The sequence below is a fragment of the Perognathus longimembris genome, chromosome 10 (genome assembly GCF_023159225.1).
Source record: "Perognathus longimembris pacificus isolate PPM17 chromosome 10, ASM2315922v1, whole genome shotgun sequence".
Lineage (NCBI taxonomy): Eukaryota > Metazoa > Chordata > Mammalia > Rodentia > Heteromyidae > Perognathus > Perognathus longimembris.
Genome location: NC_063170.1, coordinates 48,283,489 through 48,301,900, shown reverse-complemented (window position 1 = coordinate 48,301,900; position 18,412 = coordinate 48,283,489). Strand labels below are relative to the sequence as shown.

Sequence of the window (18,412 nt, the reverse complement as noted above, 5' to 3'; positions counted from 1 at the left end):
CAAGAAATGTATACACTGCCCTACTATGTAACTGTACCTTTTTTGCACAACACCTTGTCAAAAAAATTTGTGTTCAATTAATAAATAAAATTAAAAAAAAAAAAAAGAGTGCTTTCCTCGTATACATGAGGCCCTGGGTTCAATTCCCCAGCACCATATATACAAAAAATGGCCAGACGTGTCGCTGTGGCTCAAGTAGCAGAGTGCTAGCCTTGAGCAAAAAGAAGCCAGGGACAGTGCTCAGGCCCTGAGTTCAAGCCCAGGACTGGCCAAAAAAAAAAAAGAGTTAAGCTACGGGTTAAGAGCAAGTGAGGTGGAGCACACAGCTGTTGAGCTCAGGAATTCAAGCCCAGCCTGGTAATACAGTGAGGCCCTATCATGAAGAACTGAGGAAAGAGTAAAATACATTTCCTCACCTTGCAACTTTGTGGCTTCTTCTCTCTGCTGGTCCTCACACTGTTGACATTTGACTTGAAAACTGTTTTGCAGACTGGCGATTTCTTTCTCATATTCAGATGCTGCTTTCCGCCACTGCTCAAGTTCATTTCGCACCTTCTTAAGCTCTTCTTGTAAAGAAACAATGTCATTGTCTCTGTCAGAGGCAGCCTTTGCTGCTGCTTGATGAAGGAGCAAAATTTCATCTTGTGCACTCAGCAATTCATCTCTAGTGCTTGTGATTTCATCATCCTTCTCCTCTCGGAGATTCTCAATATCGATGTGTAACCTCTGCAGTTGGGCTATAAAAGTATATTTATCCATCATTCGTTTAGTCCACAGGAATTAAGAACAAATTAACAGTTCATTATAGGATCTAGCTACTACATAGCCTTGTGTGAAAAGTTACTTTCTTTTATTATTTTGGTATTTGGTTCTCATATTTATTTTTCCTTAGCGATTTAATTTTTTTTTTAGTAACTAAGTAGATGTACGAAGGAGATGTCATTTAAACACAGCAGTTTATGAATACAATGCCACCCTCTCCAACATTTTCCACCTCTTCCCCAACTTTTCTTAACTTTGTGGTATATACAATGAAAAAAAAATTTTTTTTTTTTTTTGCCAGTCCTGGGGCTTGAACTCAGGGCCTACCACTTGAGCCACAGCACCATTTCGGCCTTTTTCTTTTTATGTGGTGCTGAGGAATCGAACCTAGGGCCTCATGTAGGCAACCATTCTACTGCTAAGCCACATTCCCAGTCTATACAACAAATTCTTACTGGTATTTTAAATTCTTAACTATATTTTTTTCTCTTCTGGTACTGGGGATCAAACCCAGGAGGCTGTACTTGCTAGGCAAGCACTTTGCCACTGAGCTACATCCTAGAACTACAGTGAACTTGTGACTGCATTCCTCCCCTTTACCCCCTTCATTTGTCTACTCCTCTCCCCTTGTCCCAACCCTCACTTGCTGATTTTGTTAGGCTTTGACCTAGTCTTTTTAGAAAGCCATTACTTTTTAATGTTTAAAGTAATACATGTTGGATACAGAGAAAACCAAAATACAGATCCAAAGGAAATACATTTGATCTTTATTTCCTCTACACAGAGAAAACTGATTCTAATGTTTCAGTATTTATTCCTGTTTTTTTCCCATCCTCAAAAACATATGTAAAAACAAACATTAAGTAAAAAGGGATATATATGTATATATCATATAAATGTATTATATACTTGTTTTAAAACAAAATATTTTTATTCATTTGTCCTCCTGCTGATGAAGACTTTTCAATAAAAATAACTATACTGTGGCTTATATGGCCATGCTTTAATTTTAGAAATTTTAAGTGTTTAATTCCAATATGTAATGCTGCTCATAATGCAATCTGAATTTTTTTTTTTTTTTTTTTTTTTTTTGCCAGTTGTGGGGTTTGAATTCAGTGGCTAGGCACTGTCCCTGAGCCTTTTTTTGCTCAAGGCTAGCATTCTACTACTTGAGCCATGGTGCCACTTACGGCCTTTTCTATTTATGTGGTACTGAGGAACCGAACCGAGAGCTTCATGCATGCTAAGCAAGCACTCTACCACTAAGCCACATTCACAGCCCAATTAACAAGTATTTTATTGAGGATTTTTTGTCTATGTTCATTAAAAAGACTGATCTTTAATTCATTCTCTCTTTTGTGTGTGTCCCTAGTTGGTTGCTTAAGGAGACTCATTGGACTCCCAATGACAGAGATTATAAATCTAATTGATAATATTATTTTCTTAGAATGAATTCTAGATATAGAATTGCTTGATTAAATGTTAAACATTAAATATTTTGCTGTGTGCGTGCGTACATACTGGGGCTTGAACTCAGGGCCTCATCCTCATGCTCTAACCACCTGAGCCACACATACTTTTTTTTTTTTTTTTTTGCTGGTCCTGGGGCTTGAAATCTGGGCCTGGGTGCTGTCCCTGAACTTCTTTTGCTTCAGGCAAGCACTCTACTACTTGAGCCACATCGCCACTTATGGTTTTGAGTAGTTTATTGGAGGTAAGAGTCCCACATATTTTCCTGTCTGATCAGGCTTCAAACCACGATCCTCAGATCTCAGCCTTCAGAGTAGCTAGGATTACAGACATGAACCACTGGCGCCCAGGATGAGCCACATACTTGTACTTCCAGCTTTTCTTTTGCTGATTACTTGGAAATATGAGTCTCTCACATTCTTCTGCTTGTGCTAGTCTGGAACTGGCTTCCTCAGGTCTTAGCCCCTGTGTAACTAGTATGATAGGAATGAGGCACTGGCACCCAACTTTTTCTTTTGTGCTGGTTTTATCTTGGGGCCTCAAACTCTTACTTGGCTTTCTTGCTCACAGTTGATGTATCTATGCATCCAGTCATAAAATACTTAATTTCTTGATTTAGTTGTCTGTTCAAATGTCAATACCTTAAAGGAGGCTTCTCTGATGGCTTATTGAAAAACAGTATTGTTGTTCTTAGGCCCTTTACTCATTTTTCTTGAAAGCTCTTTATTGGGTATCACATAACACTTTTTTTTTTTTTTTTTGGCCAGTCCTGGGGCTTGGACTCAGGGCCTGAGCACTGTCCCTGGCTTCCTTTTTGCTCAAGGCTAGCACTCTGCCACTTGAGCCACAGCGCCACTTCTGGCCGTTTTCTGTATATGTGGTGCTGGGGAATCGAACCCAGGGCCTCATGTATACGAGGCAAGCTCTCTTGCCACTAGGCCATATCCCCAGCCCCAACACATTTTTTTTTAACTTTTTTTTTTTTGGAGATAAGAGTCTCATGAGGGGGCTGGGGATATGGCCTACTGGCAAGAGAGCTTGTCTTGTATACATGAGCCCAACACATTTTTTTTGTGTACTGTTTATCTTTTTTTTTTTTTTTTTTTTTTGCCAGTTCTGGGCCTTAGACTCAGGGCCTGAGCACTGTCCCTGGCTTCTTTTTGCTCAAGGCTAGCACTCTGCCACTTGAGCCACAGCGCCACTTCTGGCCATTTTCTCTGTATGTGGGTGGTGCTGGGGAATTGAACCCAGGGCTTCATGTATACCACACAAGTACTCTTGCCACTAGGCCATATTCCCAGCCCCTACTGTTTATCTTTTATACTAGACAGTATACACTGCATATGTAGGACCTTTTTTTCTCACTGCTCTATTCAAATACATAACAGTCTAAATACAAAAAAATATTGGTTGAACCAATGACCACATAAAATCAATGATATTTGTCTCTAACTGAAGAGGCATCTCTTATTAATGATCTGGTCTTATATTCCCATGATTCAAGTTAGAAACAAACGACCTATAATAAAGTTTTACTTGGCCATGTTAACACATAAGGAAACTATGGATTACTACATAAACAAAAATTAAAGGAGTTATTAGGGACTGGGGGTGATAAGAGTTCTTGCCCTATGTTCAATCACTAATACCACTAAAAAATGATACTAGACCTTCTAAGTTTATAAGAAGGACTGAAAAGTAACACACTCAAAAATCTGAAAAAAGCACTACAACCAGGTAAGATGACAAAAGATTGTTTACAGGTCTTTTTTTTATTTTGTGCAGGTCCTGAGCTTGACCTCAGGGTCTGGGCACTGTCCCAGAGCGTTTTTTGCTCAAGGCACCTGGCTGTTGCTGAGTCTTAGTACACATTCTGGATCGCACTCAATGTTAATGTTACATGAGCAAGAAGGCTTTAAGGCAAAAGGTGGGAGAGGAGTGATTAAGGGGAGAGTAATACCGGTGGTGAGTTTGATCAGGTTACATTATATGCAATCCGAAAATATTACAACGAAACTCCCTTTTACAACTATATATACTAGCTGGGTGTCAGAGGCTCAGACCTGTAATCCTAGCTACTCAGGAGGCTGAGATCTAAGGATCTTGGTTCAAAGCAGCCTGTACGGCAAAGTCAACAGACTCTCTTTTCCAATTAACCACTAAAGAGCCAGAATGAAGTTGTGGTTCAAGTGGTAGAGTATTTGCCTTTGGCAAAAAAGCTTAGGCACAACGCCAGACCCTAATTTCAAGCCCCAGGCTGCAATATACATAAAAAAGTTTGAAAAAGTCACACAAAATTGTCCATATGCTTACTGTGGAAATGCAGAAATGCATTATATTTATATAAACTAATGGCATTATAGTAAAAATTTAAAGAGTTCCAAAATTAAGTAAAAAAGACCAGAGTATATTTGAACAAATATCAAAAGCCTCACACAATGACTCCCATTTCTTATGAATTGCCTGCTTATTTCTTCCCACTTTGCTTCTCAGGCTAAAACCTGCCCCCCACCCCCTCTTTTTTTTTTTTTTGGCAATACCAAGCTTTGAACTCAGGGTCTAGTGTTTGCTCAGCTTGTTTGACTGCTGTTCTACCAACTGAGCCACACTTCTAAGATGGCTGTTTGCTGGTTATTTTGGAGAGAGTCTCATGTACTTTTCTGTCCAGGTTGGCTTCAAATCTTGGTAGTTAGGATTATAGGCATGAGCCATTGATACTCAAGTATTAAGCTAAGTTTTTATTATTTGGCATTATTTATTTATTTGCTTGTCCTAGGGCTTGAACTCAGGGTCCAGGTACTATCCCTAAGCCTCTTTGTGCTCAAAGCTAGTGCTCTACTAGGCTTTTTCTGAGTAGTTTTTTGGAGATATGAGTCTCATGGACTTTTCTGCACCTGGCTCAAGCTAAATTTAAAAATAATATTGGTTACTATTTTGACCATGAAGACAAAGTGATTTTGCTTTAGGAATTATACAAGGGCACAGGAACAAAGTCCTCTCTAGTGGTATCTCACAATTTGACCTTCAGGAGTTCAAGCCTGAAGTAGTCTTGACAGGCAAGGGTCTTCCTACTGATGTGTGTAATGACTTCATGATAACTCATACAAAGACAGGGAAAAAATGATGGTATTGAATGGACAGAAGCTACTATTAATGAAGGCAGTGCAGAGACCTTTACTCCATTCTGTATGGCATAATTTTTGTTGCAATGCGAATCATATTTTGAGCATTAGATACAATATCAGCAAACTAAAAGTGTGAAGGCAAACTAGTAGCTCAAATACACTTCCTGCCCCAAAGTTTCCTGAGTAGTGGTGACTCAAGAATGTCAGTTTTACTAAATACACATCTTCACCCCTTCTCTTTTTAGTCAATGTGTTTAATAATATGAATATGAAGGATTTTATATCTTCTTTAAACAAAAGGGCTCCAATAATTTAGTTCTAGCAGTTTCTAGAAAAGAATAAAAGCCATGACAAAGAAGAAACTTCTCCCCTTTGGTTTCCATTTCTTTTAAATTACTAAAAACAATAGCAATCTTAAATAGCCTGAGAATGTCCCATACCTTGAAGAACCTGTATTTGTTTAGCGGATTCCTCAACTTGATTTCGATAGGCTTTTCTTTCTTCATCCAAAAGAGCTACAAATAAAAACAGGGTTTATCTAATTTTGTGAGTTAATGGAAGAATTCAAAACTGAACAGCTGGGAATTTCTAGGACATTTTCTCCTAAAGCTTACCAAAGGACACAAACATTAGGCCATAAGTATCAGCAGTATTAGCTGTTAAGATTTTAGGAGCACAAAAAAGCAGTAAGTAATTAAGTTCTAGGTATTCTATCATCAAGCTAATATAGGTAAGTTTTTACATGACAAATTTTGAGGGGGTTTTGTTGTAGGGTTTCTAGGGTTAGATGGGGGCCTTGTAAATGCCTGTGGCAACTTCAAGTCTTAATGTTAATATTTTTTAGTCTTAAAATCCTCATGTTTACTGCCAAGCAAGAGTAAGCATTAAATTAAATACATGCTGACTGCAAAGTATTTTTGCTTTTTTTTGTTTTTGTTGCCAGTCCTGGGGCGTGGCCTCAGGGCCTGAGCACTGTCCCTGGCTTCTTCTTCTTCTGTTTTTGCTCAAGGCTAGCACTCTACCTCTTGAGCCACAGCACCACTTCTGGCCGTTTTCTATATATGTGGTGCTGGGGAATCGAACCCAGGGCTTCATGTATATGAGGCAAGCACTCTTGCCACTGGGCCATATTCCCAGCCCAGTTCTTCTTCTTCTTCTTCTTTTTTTTTTTTTTTGCCAGTCCTGGGCCTAGGACTCAGGGCCTGAGCACTGTCCCTGGCTTCTTTTTGCTCAAGGCTAGCACTCTGCCACTTGAGCTGCAGCGCCACTTCTGGCCATTTTCTATATATGTGGTGCTGGGGAATTGAACCGAGGGCTTCATGTATGGGAGGCAAGCGCTCTTGCCACTAGGCCATATCCCCAGCCTTTTTTTTTCTGCCAGTCCTGGGGCTTGGACTCAGGGCCTGAGCACTGTCCCTGGCTTCTTCTTGCTCAAGGCTAGCACTCTACCTCTTGAGCCACAGCGCCACTTCTGGCTTTTCCTATATATGTGGGGCTGAGGAATCGAACCCAGGGCTTCATGTATACGAGGCGAGCACTTTACCACTAGGCTATATTCCCAGCACTGAGTGCAAAATATTTTTATTGTAATTAAATATATTAGCCCTATGAAGGTTCAAGTAAATGAATAATTTCCTTCTAAGAAAAGTAAAACCAATTTCCTTTCTTCCTTCTCCCTTCCCTTCCTCTTCCCTCCCTTTTTCTTCTTTCTTCCCACAGTGCTGGGGACAGAACCTAGGGCCTTATGCATGCTAGGCAAATGCACTAAATAGCTATAAAACCACCCCTCAATTCTTCAATATAACAATTTCTTCAAGAAGAAAGGAAGGAAATACAGAAAGTTACAGTTCCTTTTTTCCTGGCATATGAATTTTCTTTATAGTTAGGAAGGCCATTTTAGAAAACATGAGGATTCTATAGACCACTCACTTTCTCATTATTTTAGGAAACAGCACTGATTCCACTAGCCTGACATTATAGACAAACACGCTTCTAGGGAAGAAAGAGGCCACAACAAAATTAGTAGACACTGTCATTGTGTGTGTGGGGGGGTGGGGGGATATAGGATTTAAACTCAAGAGTGCTCAGCAAGAGTGCTGAGCAAGTGCTCGGCAGGTTCTCTCCCACTTGAGCCATGCTACCAGATCTATGCCTTTTTCTTGAGGCAATCTCACTATGCTACTTAGGCTGGCCTCAAACTCACAATTCTCTTTCCTCAGTCTGCTGGGTAGCTGGGATTATAGAAATGTACCTCTGTGTCTGTTTCAGAAGACTGTCTAGCTTAATTTTGCTTGTTTCCTCTCATTTACTAATGGAACATAAAAAAAATCATCTTAACTCTTCTCATTTTACTGATCTGAAAAATAGGTTTAGAGAGGTTAATCTAATGGACTTGTGGATCTAGAGCAATATACCATGCCTCTGGACTCCAAGTTTGGGGCTATCCAACTATATTGTGCTGCCTTCATACATCCTCTAATGAATCAAAGTAATCTTGATCTCACCTTGAAGTTCAAAGCATTTTTGTTTACTTGTTCTAGCTAGCTCCTGGGCTTCAATCAATTCCTTGCGAAGATGCTGAATTTCTTGTTTTGCCTCAATTTCTGACTGTGCCCCCTGTAAGTCATCTGACAAAAACATGTTATTTTTAAAGCAAGTGTTAGTACCACAACTATTATCTCTATAACAGACTGGCAAACATTTTCATGTTTAGACATGTACAGTTAAGTAACATACTTAGAATCAAATAATAGTAAGTATTTTAGTCATTTTACCCTGGACAAAGAACATACATACTGTTAAACAAACAATGTCATTCATAATGTCACTATAAAATATATATCAAATTATTCATATAGAACTTCTTAAGGTTTAAAATTCAGTGACAAGGGTATGATGTTATATTCATCAATTTAAAAAATTTTGATAAGTCAGAATAATTTTACTTGAAATTCAGATGGAAAAATAAACCCTTTAAGAGAAAACTATCTTCGTAAAATTCAGTCAGTTGTGAAATACACAATTAAAACTAGGTTGAGGGTTGGGGATATATGGCTTAGTGGCAAGAGTGCTTGCCTCATACAGATGAGGCCCTGGGTTCAATTCCCCAGCACCACATATACAGAAAATGGCCACAAGTGGCGCTGTGGCTCAAGTAGCAGATGCTAGCCTTGATCAAAAAGAAGCCAGGGACAGTGCTCAGGCCCTGAGTCCAAGCCCCAGGACTGGCCAATAAATAAATAAATAAATAAAATAAAATAAAACTAGGTTGGAAGCTCTACTGTGTCATTATTTCCCTAACACCACATTCAAATTCTGAATTAAGTGAGGTAGTTTAAGTGGTTTAATTCAGTATTACATCTTAAGTAACTCAGCTCTTCTTTTAATTCATTAAAACTTTCTGTGGGGGCTGGGGATATGGCCTAGTGGCAAGAGTGCTTGCCTTGTATATATGAGGCCCTGGGTTCAATTCCCCAGCACCACATATACAGAAAATGGCCAGAAGGGGCGCGGTGTCTCAAGTGGCAGAGTGCTAGCCTTGAGCAAAAAGAAGGCAGGGACAGTGCTCAGGCCCTGAGTCCAAGCCCCAGGACTGGCAAAAAAACAAAAACAAAAACAACTTTCTGTGGCTGAACTCCGACAAACATTATCAGGTAACTCATTATACTACTGAATCTTATTTACTTATTAATTTGATTTATTTGAAATACTTCAGCCACATCTTCCATTCATCAGAATAGGGCTAAGAATGATTTTTCATAATACATTGATCTTGGATATTGCCTACATATATTTTCATATCCATACATTAGATAACCATTTTCCTGTCAAGGTGTTTTATTCTCGTTGAGTGAGACAAGCCTAGAACACAGAGAGCAAAGGCGCATGGTCTCCTTGATATATGATTGCGGGGGGGGGGGGGGGGGGAGAGGGTTGGGTGGGAGGGGAAACAGTAGAGACCAGGTCTGCAAAATAACAAACTTCTTTTCAAATGGTATCTCCACATGTTTGGGTCAGCGACTTTACATTATGTATCTAAAACCAAACAATTACTAAATAAACATAAAAAGGTCTAGGATAGACCTATCAGAGGATCACAATAGCTCAACAGCTATGTACATATGATTATATAAGATGAGGCTAAGCAAGATGAACTCCAAGAGAAGGAAACAGGATTTTATTGTTGTCGTTACGTTTAATGTACTAGGTAAATTTCCTTTGGCATACCTCATGTGGTTACTGTACGTGATTTTTTTTTTTTTTTTTTGCCAGTCCTGGGCCTTGGACTCAGGGCCTGAGCACTGTCCCTGGCTTCCTTTTGCTCAAGGCTAGCACTCTGCCACTTGAGCCACAGCGACACTTCTGGCTGTTTTTTTCTGTATATGTGGTGCTGGGGAATCAAACCCAGGGCCTCATATATATGAGGCAAGCTCTCTTGCCACTAGGCCACATCCCCAGCCCCCTGTACATGATTTTGATACACTGGATATTGTATATGTGCTTACCTGAACTAGGGATGGGAAAGAAAAATGAGGGAGGGTGTAACAAATATGACAAGAAATGTACTCACTACCTTATTATGTAACTGTACCCCCTTTGTACACCACCTTGTCAATAAAATTTAATTAAAAATAGAAAAAAAAAGATGTTTTATTCTTGAGAAAGGGTTGGAGGAAGGAGAAACTTGTTTTTGACTTGATTCATTTACTATAGTAAACTATCATTTCTTCCTTCAATGGCTCTTTTGGACTGGGTGAGGCATGTTAGGCAAAGACGCCCCTCTTCCCCCCACCATACACAAGTGGCAGGGATGATATTACATCAGCTATAAAGTTTTTCTGACAGACCTTTTTTTCTTCCCCTTTGCTCCCCTCAGCCCCTAATAGGGGTCATACTATGGTTCCCAGACTGGCCTCAATTCTCCTCCCTTAGCCTCTGGGACTACTGGGATTTATAGGTGTGTATCACCACACTTTCTGACAGCTTTCAACACTATCTTTTGGATTCTGCAAAGCTTTTGATCTTCATTTTTCTATCTGCCATCATGTAGGACAAAGTCTTGACTGTTTAGGCGAGAGTATGATGATGCCTAAATCTCATTTTTCAAAAACCCCCACAAAATTTCATGAAACTCGAGTAGATTTTTTTCCTAGCTCTATGCTAATTGTTTTTTGATCTTTCAATTCCACTCGATTTTGAGTTACATAATCCTTTGCTGTGAGGCTGCCCTGTGTACTGGTGGCATTTAGCACATTTCCTTGTCTCAATTGACTAGATGATAGTAGATATCCCTCCAAATTATAACAAAAGTGTCTGTAGAAGAGATGGAACACAATATAAATCCATGAATTCACTGAAACAAACAAATAAATACACGAAACTTTAAAAAGAAGTAATGAAGAATTATGAAATCCCTGTTTGGCAACTGCTATAGGAATCATTTGTTAGGCTAGAATCATAAATAGCGCTAAAACAGGTGATTACAATTCTAAGGGCTAACAAGACATGTGTACTATGATAATTCTCCATAGGATCATAGGATACTTATTATTATTAGCAAAAGTTAGAGACTTATTATCCTCACTAAATAATGAAAAGGGTCAGTATTTTAACTAGAACAAGTAAGATAGTACGTTTCAAAATTATGCATTCACATGGCTCTAAACTGTAACTGACCACACAAGTACAGATAACAATTTTTTTTTTTACAATTCATGTTTGATAAAATAAATACAAATGACTACAATCAAACAAGTGGTTAGTGTGCAGATTTCTTTCCTGACAACCAAGCATCAAATATTTGACCAACAATAATGAATAAACCTCCAGCTATTGTTGATCAAGGCTCACTGTTTTTCATATGATTATGTAGGAGAATGCTTTATTCATTTGTTGCTTAAGCTTAGGCCTACTCTTGTGTTGCCATGCTTTGTCCTAGACAGGAATTTTCTCTCAGTCTGTTTCACAACCTTTGCAAAGTCTGGTGACAAGTATTGGTGAAAAGCATCCAGACTAAAGCAAATGAAAGCTTTCTTAAACTAAATTCATTTTACTTATCCTTTGTTTTGTTTTTCCTGGGGCTTGAACTCAGGGCCTGAGCACTGTCCCTGGCTTCTTTTTGCTCAAGGCTAGCACTCTAATACTTGAGCCACAGCACCACTTCTGGCCTTTTCTATATATGTAGTGCTGAGGAATCAAACCTAGGGCTTCCTGTATATGAGGCAAGCACTTTACCACTAGGCCATATTCCCAGACCCTCATTTTATTTATCTTTTGAAATGGAGTTTTGTTATTTAGGTCAGGCTTCCTTATGATCCTTCTGCCTCAGCCTCTTAAGTAGCTGAGATTACAGGCCTGTCCCATCAAACCTGGCTCCATTTTATTAAGATGTGTAAGTAAAATGGAAATAACAGATATGATAGGAAATAGTAATTCCTGTGTTCAACTACTTAAAGAAAATAATAAAAGAGAGAGAGATGATAGGTGGAAATGTTAACAATCTTGTTTTCCCAACTGATTGCGATGGCATATATTTGTAACCCCATTCTGATCTACACAGTTAAACTCTGCCTCAAGGAAGATAAAAATAAAAACAAAACTAAGCCAAAGAATGTTTTGTTCCCTTAATATGATTCAATATCTTCAGAACTGTCTAGTGTATAGTCTGGACCAGAGGCTAAGTCCTGTAAATGCATACAATGTATAGACCTACTAGCTCTGATACACAGAACTTCTATATAATATCCTAAATTAAATCTCAAACTCTGTGGCAAACATGGTTGAGACACACTAAGCCAACATGGTAAAAGGGCCAAATCAAAGCATTCTGTTTCAACATATATTTAAACATGCATACTTCTGACAGAAGCAATCTAGCTGAGGCCAGGGTGCAATTTCTTTCTACTCCCATCACTTTTCCTGTTAGAAGGATTGGTGTTTCTAGGCTTGGTTTGTAAGAACCACTTTTGTGACAGAGAAAGATGATTGTGCCAATCTATATATGTGAGACAGTTCCAGGTGACAGCTGAAATGTAAAGTTTATCTTTGACACTGGCCTCTCATAGTTCAAATTCTCACCCCTTAGCCATTCTTCCGACCAGCCAGGTTCCTTCTTGATAGATGGATCTGTGGGTGGCTCCTTCATCACTCTCATTCTTTAGAAATTCCTCCTACTACCAACATTCATTCATGTGCATTCGAATCCCAAACCTGGATATTGCCTTTGACTAAGTCTCATCTTTCTTACCATCTTCTCCACAGGGCCTGTTTCTACCACACTCATGCTCCTATACACTTCACTCCGGACACATATTACTCTTAGCAAATATGACTTCTATTTGTGAACATTAATGGAATGCACAGTTACCCTTTCCCCTTTGGCATATTCTTCTTTTTGTGTGTGTGCTGGTCCTGGGGCTTGAATTCAGGGCCTGGGTGCTATGCTCTACCACCAGAGCCACAGCTCTACTTATGGCTTTTTATGGGTGGTTAACTAAAGAGTTTCACAGACTCCTGCCCAGGTTGGCTTTGAACTGTGATGCTCAGATCTCAGACTCCTGAGTAGCACAGATTATAGGTGTGAGTCACTGGCACTTGGCCTCATGTATTTTTAAGTGTTTCCTTTGGGAACCCCATTATGTCCTTGGTCAGAAAGTTAATTGTACTTTTCAAAGTTCTATTACACTTATTAAGATTTTTTTTTTTTTACACAAGCACCTGTTTGTATCTTCCAAGAAAAAAAGATCTCAGGAATAAATGAAAACAACTCTTTAGTCCCAGCATTGTTCCATACTACATTTACTCTTCCATTCCTAGTGTGATCATATAAAAGGGGGACATCTTTGAATAAGAGAATGAGTGCTTTTGATAAAGATGTGGGACAATGGAGATAAACAATTCTAGGCAAGCCAGAACCTGCATCATCCTTCTTGTTTACTAGGGGCCAAACTAAAACCATCACTGTTCCCAGAGGACGTTTCTTCCAGAAATAGATATTTCTGGTAATGAAATTACTATCCTTCCACTAATTTACGGTCCAATGACTTCTCATTGACTTCTCCCATATTTAGTTTCTCATGCCTATAGACTCTAGGTGAGATAACCAAGGGAGAGATGAAAGACAAGAAAAACAAAGCCTCAAACTGGATTGTATTTTTTTTTGTTTAAATTTCCCCAGCAATCATCCTAGTTCAAACTCTCAACAATAACCTAAGACTCCTAAATGTTGCCTTACATGTGCCCTTTACCTACTGCAAATCATCCAGTAAACTTTCCCCAAATGAAGGTCTCATTGTATCACTGCTGTGCTCAGAAGCCACCCAACCTTATAAAACATTGAAACATTATACCTATCAACCCCTAAATCAAACCCATATTTATTTAGCTTGTGGTTTTCAACAGTTGCTTTGTCTGAGAGGTATCTTGATTTTCCCCCCCTCTCTGTTCAATTAAAAGCATTACACATACATACTTAAATATAAAAATATAAACTGTATAAATCTAAAAGATTAAGACTATAAAATACTAACCACAATATCATTATGTTAAAAAACAAGCAAATTCTTGACCTTGATAACCTTACATTTTCCCAGTCTTTTATGGTTGAATTGTTTAAATGATATCCAAACAAGCTTTCATACATTGTTTTTGGTTGATATATCACTTGGAGACAAGAGTCTCATACACTTTGCTGTCCTAGCTGGCTTTGAACTATATTATCTTCATGATCTCGGCTTCCTGTGTAGCTAGGATTACAGTAGTGAGCCACCGGTGCCTGGCTAGAAAATGTATTCTTTCCTAACTTAGGCAATTTTAATTCCTCTGTACATCAGCTTTGTAGTAACAATAAAAAGATTTAAAAAAGCCACGTGATTTTCTGTATTCCTGGGGGAAAAAAAGTTAAAGCCAGGTTTTTTTTGATTTAAGATCATTTAGCTCCCTTCCCTCTACAGCCACAGCCACAGTCACCAGTGGGCAACTTGGCCAGCAGCAGGGCCACTGGGTAAAACTAAGGCTTCCTTCCTCATATTATCCCAAACCCAGGGTTCGCACTGTGATGCCCTTTGGTAGCCCAGGCAGAACAATAAGTACTTCTACAAAAAGGAAGTTTTGTAGGCTATTGCTCTGGTCCTAAAGAGCTTCCCAACATGTTTAACCCACTATGCTAAACTTTCCCTCTGTATAACAAACAGTAAATGTTGACCATCACAGGTGTAGGAATAAGCCTTCCCAAGACACTTTGGTTGTATAAACATGTTCATGAATATTGACTTATTTCCTATTTGGTTTACTTTAAACAAATAAATATGAAGAAATAATATACTTCCTTTTTAGAGGTAAGAGAAATTAAAGAGTTTATTACATGTATTGCTTATTTTAGGCATACTTGAAAATTTTCAGCCCAAAACTCCTTGCAGAGTATCTTTAAAATGAAATATATACTAGAGTAGAAGGAGACTGGGAAATTATGAAATTTACAGCTGCTATCACATGATAACAGCAAACAGCAAACAGATGATTTTTTTTCTAGAAATGTAAGATTTTTAACTAGTTCAAAGTACTAATAAGTTCCTATCAAAGACATGAGGATTAACATAAATACAGCTGCATTTTACATCCTCTCAATTACTGCTTTTCCTTTATAATGTTAAGTGATCCAAATTATTCTAAAATTTTTTTTGAACCTTCGAGCAACAACATCAACAATATCATATTTTAGTTCATACTGCTTTACAAAACCTGTTTTAATCTTAGCTAAAACTTACAACTTGATATATTACACAGAACAGACACTGTGGCAAAGGGTAAATCTGAGGAGCTGGTTTAAAATGTCATAAAACCATATTATAGTACCTTTTAGTAGAGACACTTTAGCAAGAGGTTCATTTAGATCTTGCTCATCCATCTGGGCATCTACAGAGGAGGAAAAAGAGAGATAACTACAAATAGTATCCACATCCACCAGAAAGCTAAAACTATATCAAATAAAAAGTAGAATTTACACAGCTTTTTTATTTGGATAGTACTTTTAAAAAAACAGCCAAGATTCCAGGGCTTGACTTGGTAAATGAAAGCATTGCTTTCCCCCAAACACAAACCTTGATATCTGTAATCTCACAGACCAGTATACTACAATACCTGCAGCTTTGTAAGAGCTGTTAAACTCACCCGTTGTGTCGTCACTGCTCTTTTCCTTGCTTGGACTCAGAGTATCTGATAAGTCTGATTCCTTTGCTCTCGCCTGGTTTTCTACGAAGAAAAAAAAGTAAAAATCTTGTTTTAATACCTTATGTCAAGAAAATTGCTTCAGGCTACAAATGCTCAAAATCTACTGCTTTGCAAATTACTTTTAAAAATGAATCAAGATTGTTGAATCTCTTACTTTTCACCACCCTAGCCCCAAATGGAATGCTGGGTATTATACGTAATTGTATTAAATTATAATGTGGCATGCCTCTGTTAGGCAGAGGGCTGGGCTTTTGTTCAAGGCTGTTCACTTGCCAACTAGAAACAAAATGAAGATAGCTTTGCCTAAAGTTCACAGAACTGTGACAAATACAGAATTCTTAGTACAATGTGGACTTTGTATAAAGATGATGGAAAAAAGACTATTACAGAAAAAAAAAAAAGCCAGAAGGCTCTCTTAGTAACCCTTACAGGCAATATAATATAACCCTGGAAATCACAATTATTTGTTATAAAACCACCATTTAAAATAAATGCACAGCCCGTTTCTTAAGAAAACATAACTATCTAAATCACAGAAAAAAACTTTAAAATTAAAGTTTTGAAATTATTTGCAAGAGATATTCTAGCAGATCCAATAAAGTCAGTCTAGGCTATTTTCAATTAATTGCTCTCAAAAATACTAATTGTAAACCAGTCTATTGATGATCAGCAATTAATTAGGCCTCTGGTTCTCATCTATAAACCCTGGGTGTTCTATAGCATCCTTTAGGACAGAATCTACAGGAGTCATTCCTGTGATCAAAATCCTACAGCATCTTCCCATTCCCCACCAAGTCCTAGCAGAATTAAGTCATAATCTGGTGCCTGCAATGATTCTCACAGGAGCTCTGCTTCAGTGGTTTGTGCTTATTTCTAGGCGAGAGCCTGTCAGCTCATTACTGCCTTCAAATCTTTGCCTGAGTCTGTATTTCCTCAATGACCAGTCTCTCTACCTGGCCTGTTCATTCTGTAAGGTACACTTTAAGCCCTATCACCTCTAAAGGTTTTCATTTCTCTAGCATGTTGTTTTTAGTCTATCTTTTCTTTCTTAAAATATATGTAAGAATTATCACTGTAGTACTGTTCATTATAGAAAAATGAGATATATGTATTTTAGAATAAAAATGTTTAAGATATACTTACTAATATTAAGTAAATATTAAGATGAAGATCAGTATATGTAATATAACCCTATGTAGGCTGATAAACACACATTATATGTACATGTACACACACACATACAAAATAAGGTCTCACTATGTAGCCTGGCTAGTCCCAAACTCTCAATCCTACTATCTCAACCTCCCAAATGCTGAGATTATAGGGCTGTACTGTCACACCAGGCAATCAGAATTTTTAATGATATATATATACACACACATATATATATATATATATTTTTTCAAACTCCACAGGCAGCTACAACAGAGATATTAATGGTTATTTCTGGAGGTGAATTCCTGGTGGGTATTTATTAATGTCATCCATGGTTGCTTGTTTGCAAAATTTTAGTGGCTATAAATCACTTTATAAACTACTAAATTTTAAGAGAAAATTTCCAGTGTAAAAGATTTAAGAAACATCTAAAAGTCATTCAGTGTCAAAATATTTAATACACATTAAAGCAAAATTATATGAAAGAACACCTGTAGAATTTGTGACTTAGCTTGCAAAATGTATAATAAATGACAAGAAATCTTTGCTTCTTGTCCCATGTCCATTTGTGGTAAAAAGTCAACTGCTGATTAACAACGGGAGCTTAGGTTAGAAGTGAAGTCACTAACCACGAAGGCCCATGGGAATCTAATCTATGACCTCTTTTGTATTCACACTGTGCCATAATCAGGCATTTCGGAATGTTCTAGTTTTGATTACAAAGTTATACTTTCAAACAAAACAGACTCATACACCTAATCTCTATAAATGGATACAGAGGAGGCCAGTCTGGAAGAAATTAAGGGAAAAGTGAAAATATGACTCTCCTTTGATTTAATATTTTTGGCAAGTTTATGATCATGATACTGAAGTATTTTTCAGTGTATTTTCTTTTTCTTTTTTCTTTTTTTATTTATTAAATTTTGTTGACAAGGTGTTCCAATGTATTTTCTTTTAAAAGTATCATTTTTGCTTTATTTTGTATTTTACATCTGATGGCCCCAAACTGAATACTTGGTTTGTCTCTTCTATCTTTGTGGTTCTTTCCATAGCTATATGGTCACTCCCAACAGCTCAAGTAGGCTGATCCTCATATAGTACAGAGAGCTTCAATAATCCCAGCTCTCCAGCACTTGTACCAAGGTCCTTCTATTTCACTGCAACAATGTCTGTCTCCTCTGGAGTTCTGCCCTTGTCTTGCCATTTGTCAAGTGTTCTAGGCCAGGGATGTCAAACAGGCTCCAAATAGTATGTCAACACAAATATATACTTGGAGCCCTGGTCAAAAGCAATGATAGAGGCATCCTGTGATCTATTAGTAGTCTGTTGTTCTGCTACCCAGGCTGTACAGCCTCAATGATCAGGTAGCTGAAGGTAGCCTGAAGCTAGCTGCAAGTGGCTTTCCTTTGCATCTTTTCCACTTGCTGCTTCTCCTGAATATACCTGATGGCTGCTTAAACTAGTCTGCTTGTTCAGGCAGCCTTGCTTGCCCCTGTTTCTTACTCTTTTTATTTCCCCCACTTTCAGGAGTTTCATTTCATCTTTATTCTTATTTTTCTTTTTCTACTTAGTTACATGGCGCTCTTTGATGCCTTTCAGCTTCAGAAGTCTCTTTTCAAAAGAAGAGTATTTCCTAGTTTTCTTGCAGCTTAGCACAAACTTTAACTCTATAT

General features: G+C 38.0%; 1 protein-coding gene across 30 annotated transcripts in view; it reads right to left on the bottom strand.

The window, feature by feature from the left end:
• Positions 1 to 18,412, bottom strand: part of LOC125358678 (sarcolemma associated protein) — a 120,980-nt gene that overhangs the window by 15,351 nt on the left and 87,217 nt on the right. For 12 of the 30 annotated variants that reach the window (XM_048355999.1, XM_048355996.1, XM_048356004.1 and 9 more), the window contains 5 exons: positions 15,525 to 15,605; positions 15,210 to 15,269; positions 7,862 to 7,984; positions 5,798 to 5,872; positions 417 to 737 (listed from right to left, as the gene is read on the bottom strand). In XM_048355999.1, coding sequence (XP_048211956.1) covers positions 417 to 737; positions 5,798 to 5,872; positions 7,862 to 7,984; positions 15,210 to 15,269; positions 15,525 to 15,605 — 660 coding nt within the window. Of the gene's footprint in view, positions 1 to 416; positions 738 to 5,797; positions 5,873 to 7,861; positions 7,985 to 15,209; positions 15,270 to 15,524; positions 15,610 to 18,412 lie in introns of all 30 variants that reach the window. The other 18 variants (XM_048355997.1, XM_048355995.1, XM_048356002.1 and 15 more) reach the window with 3 other exon arrangements.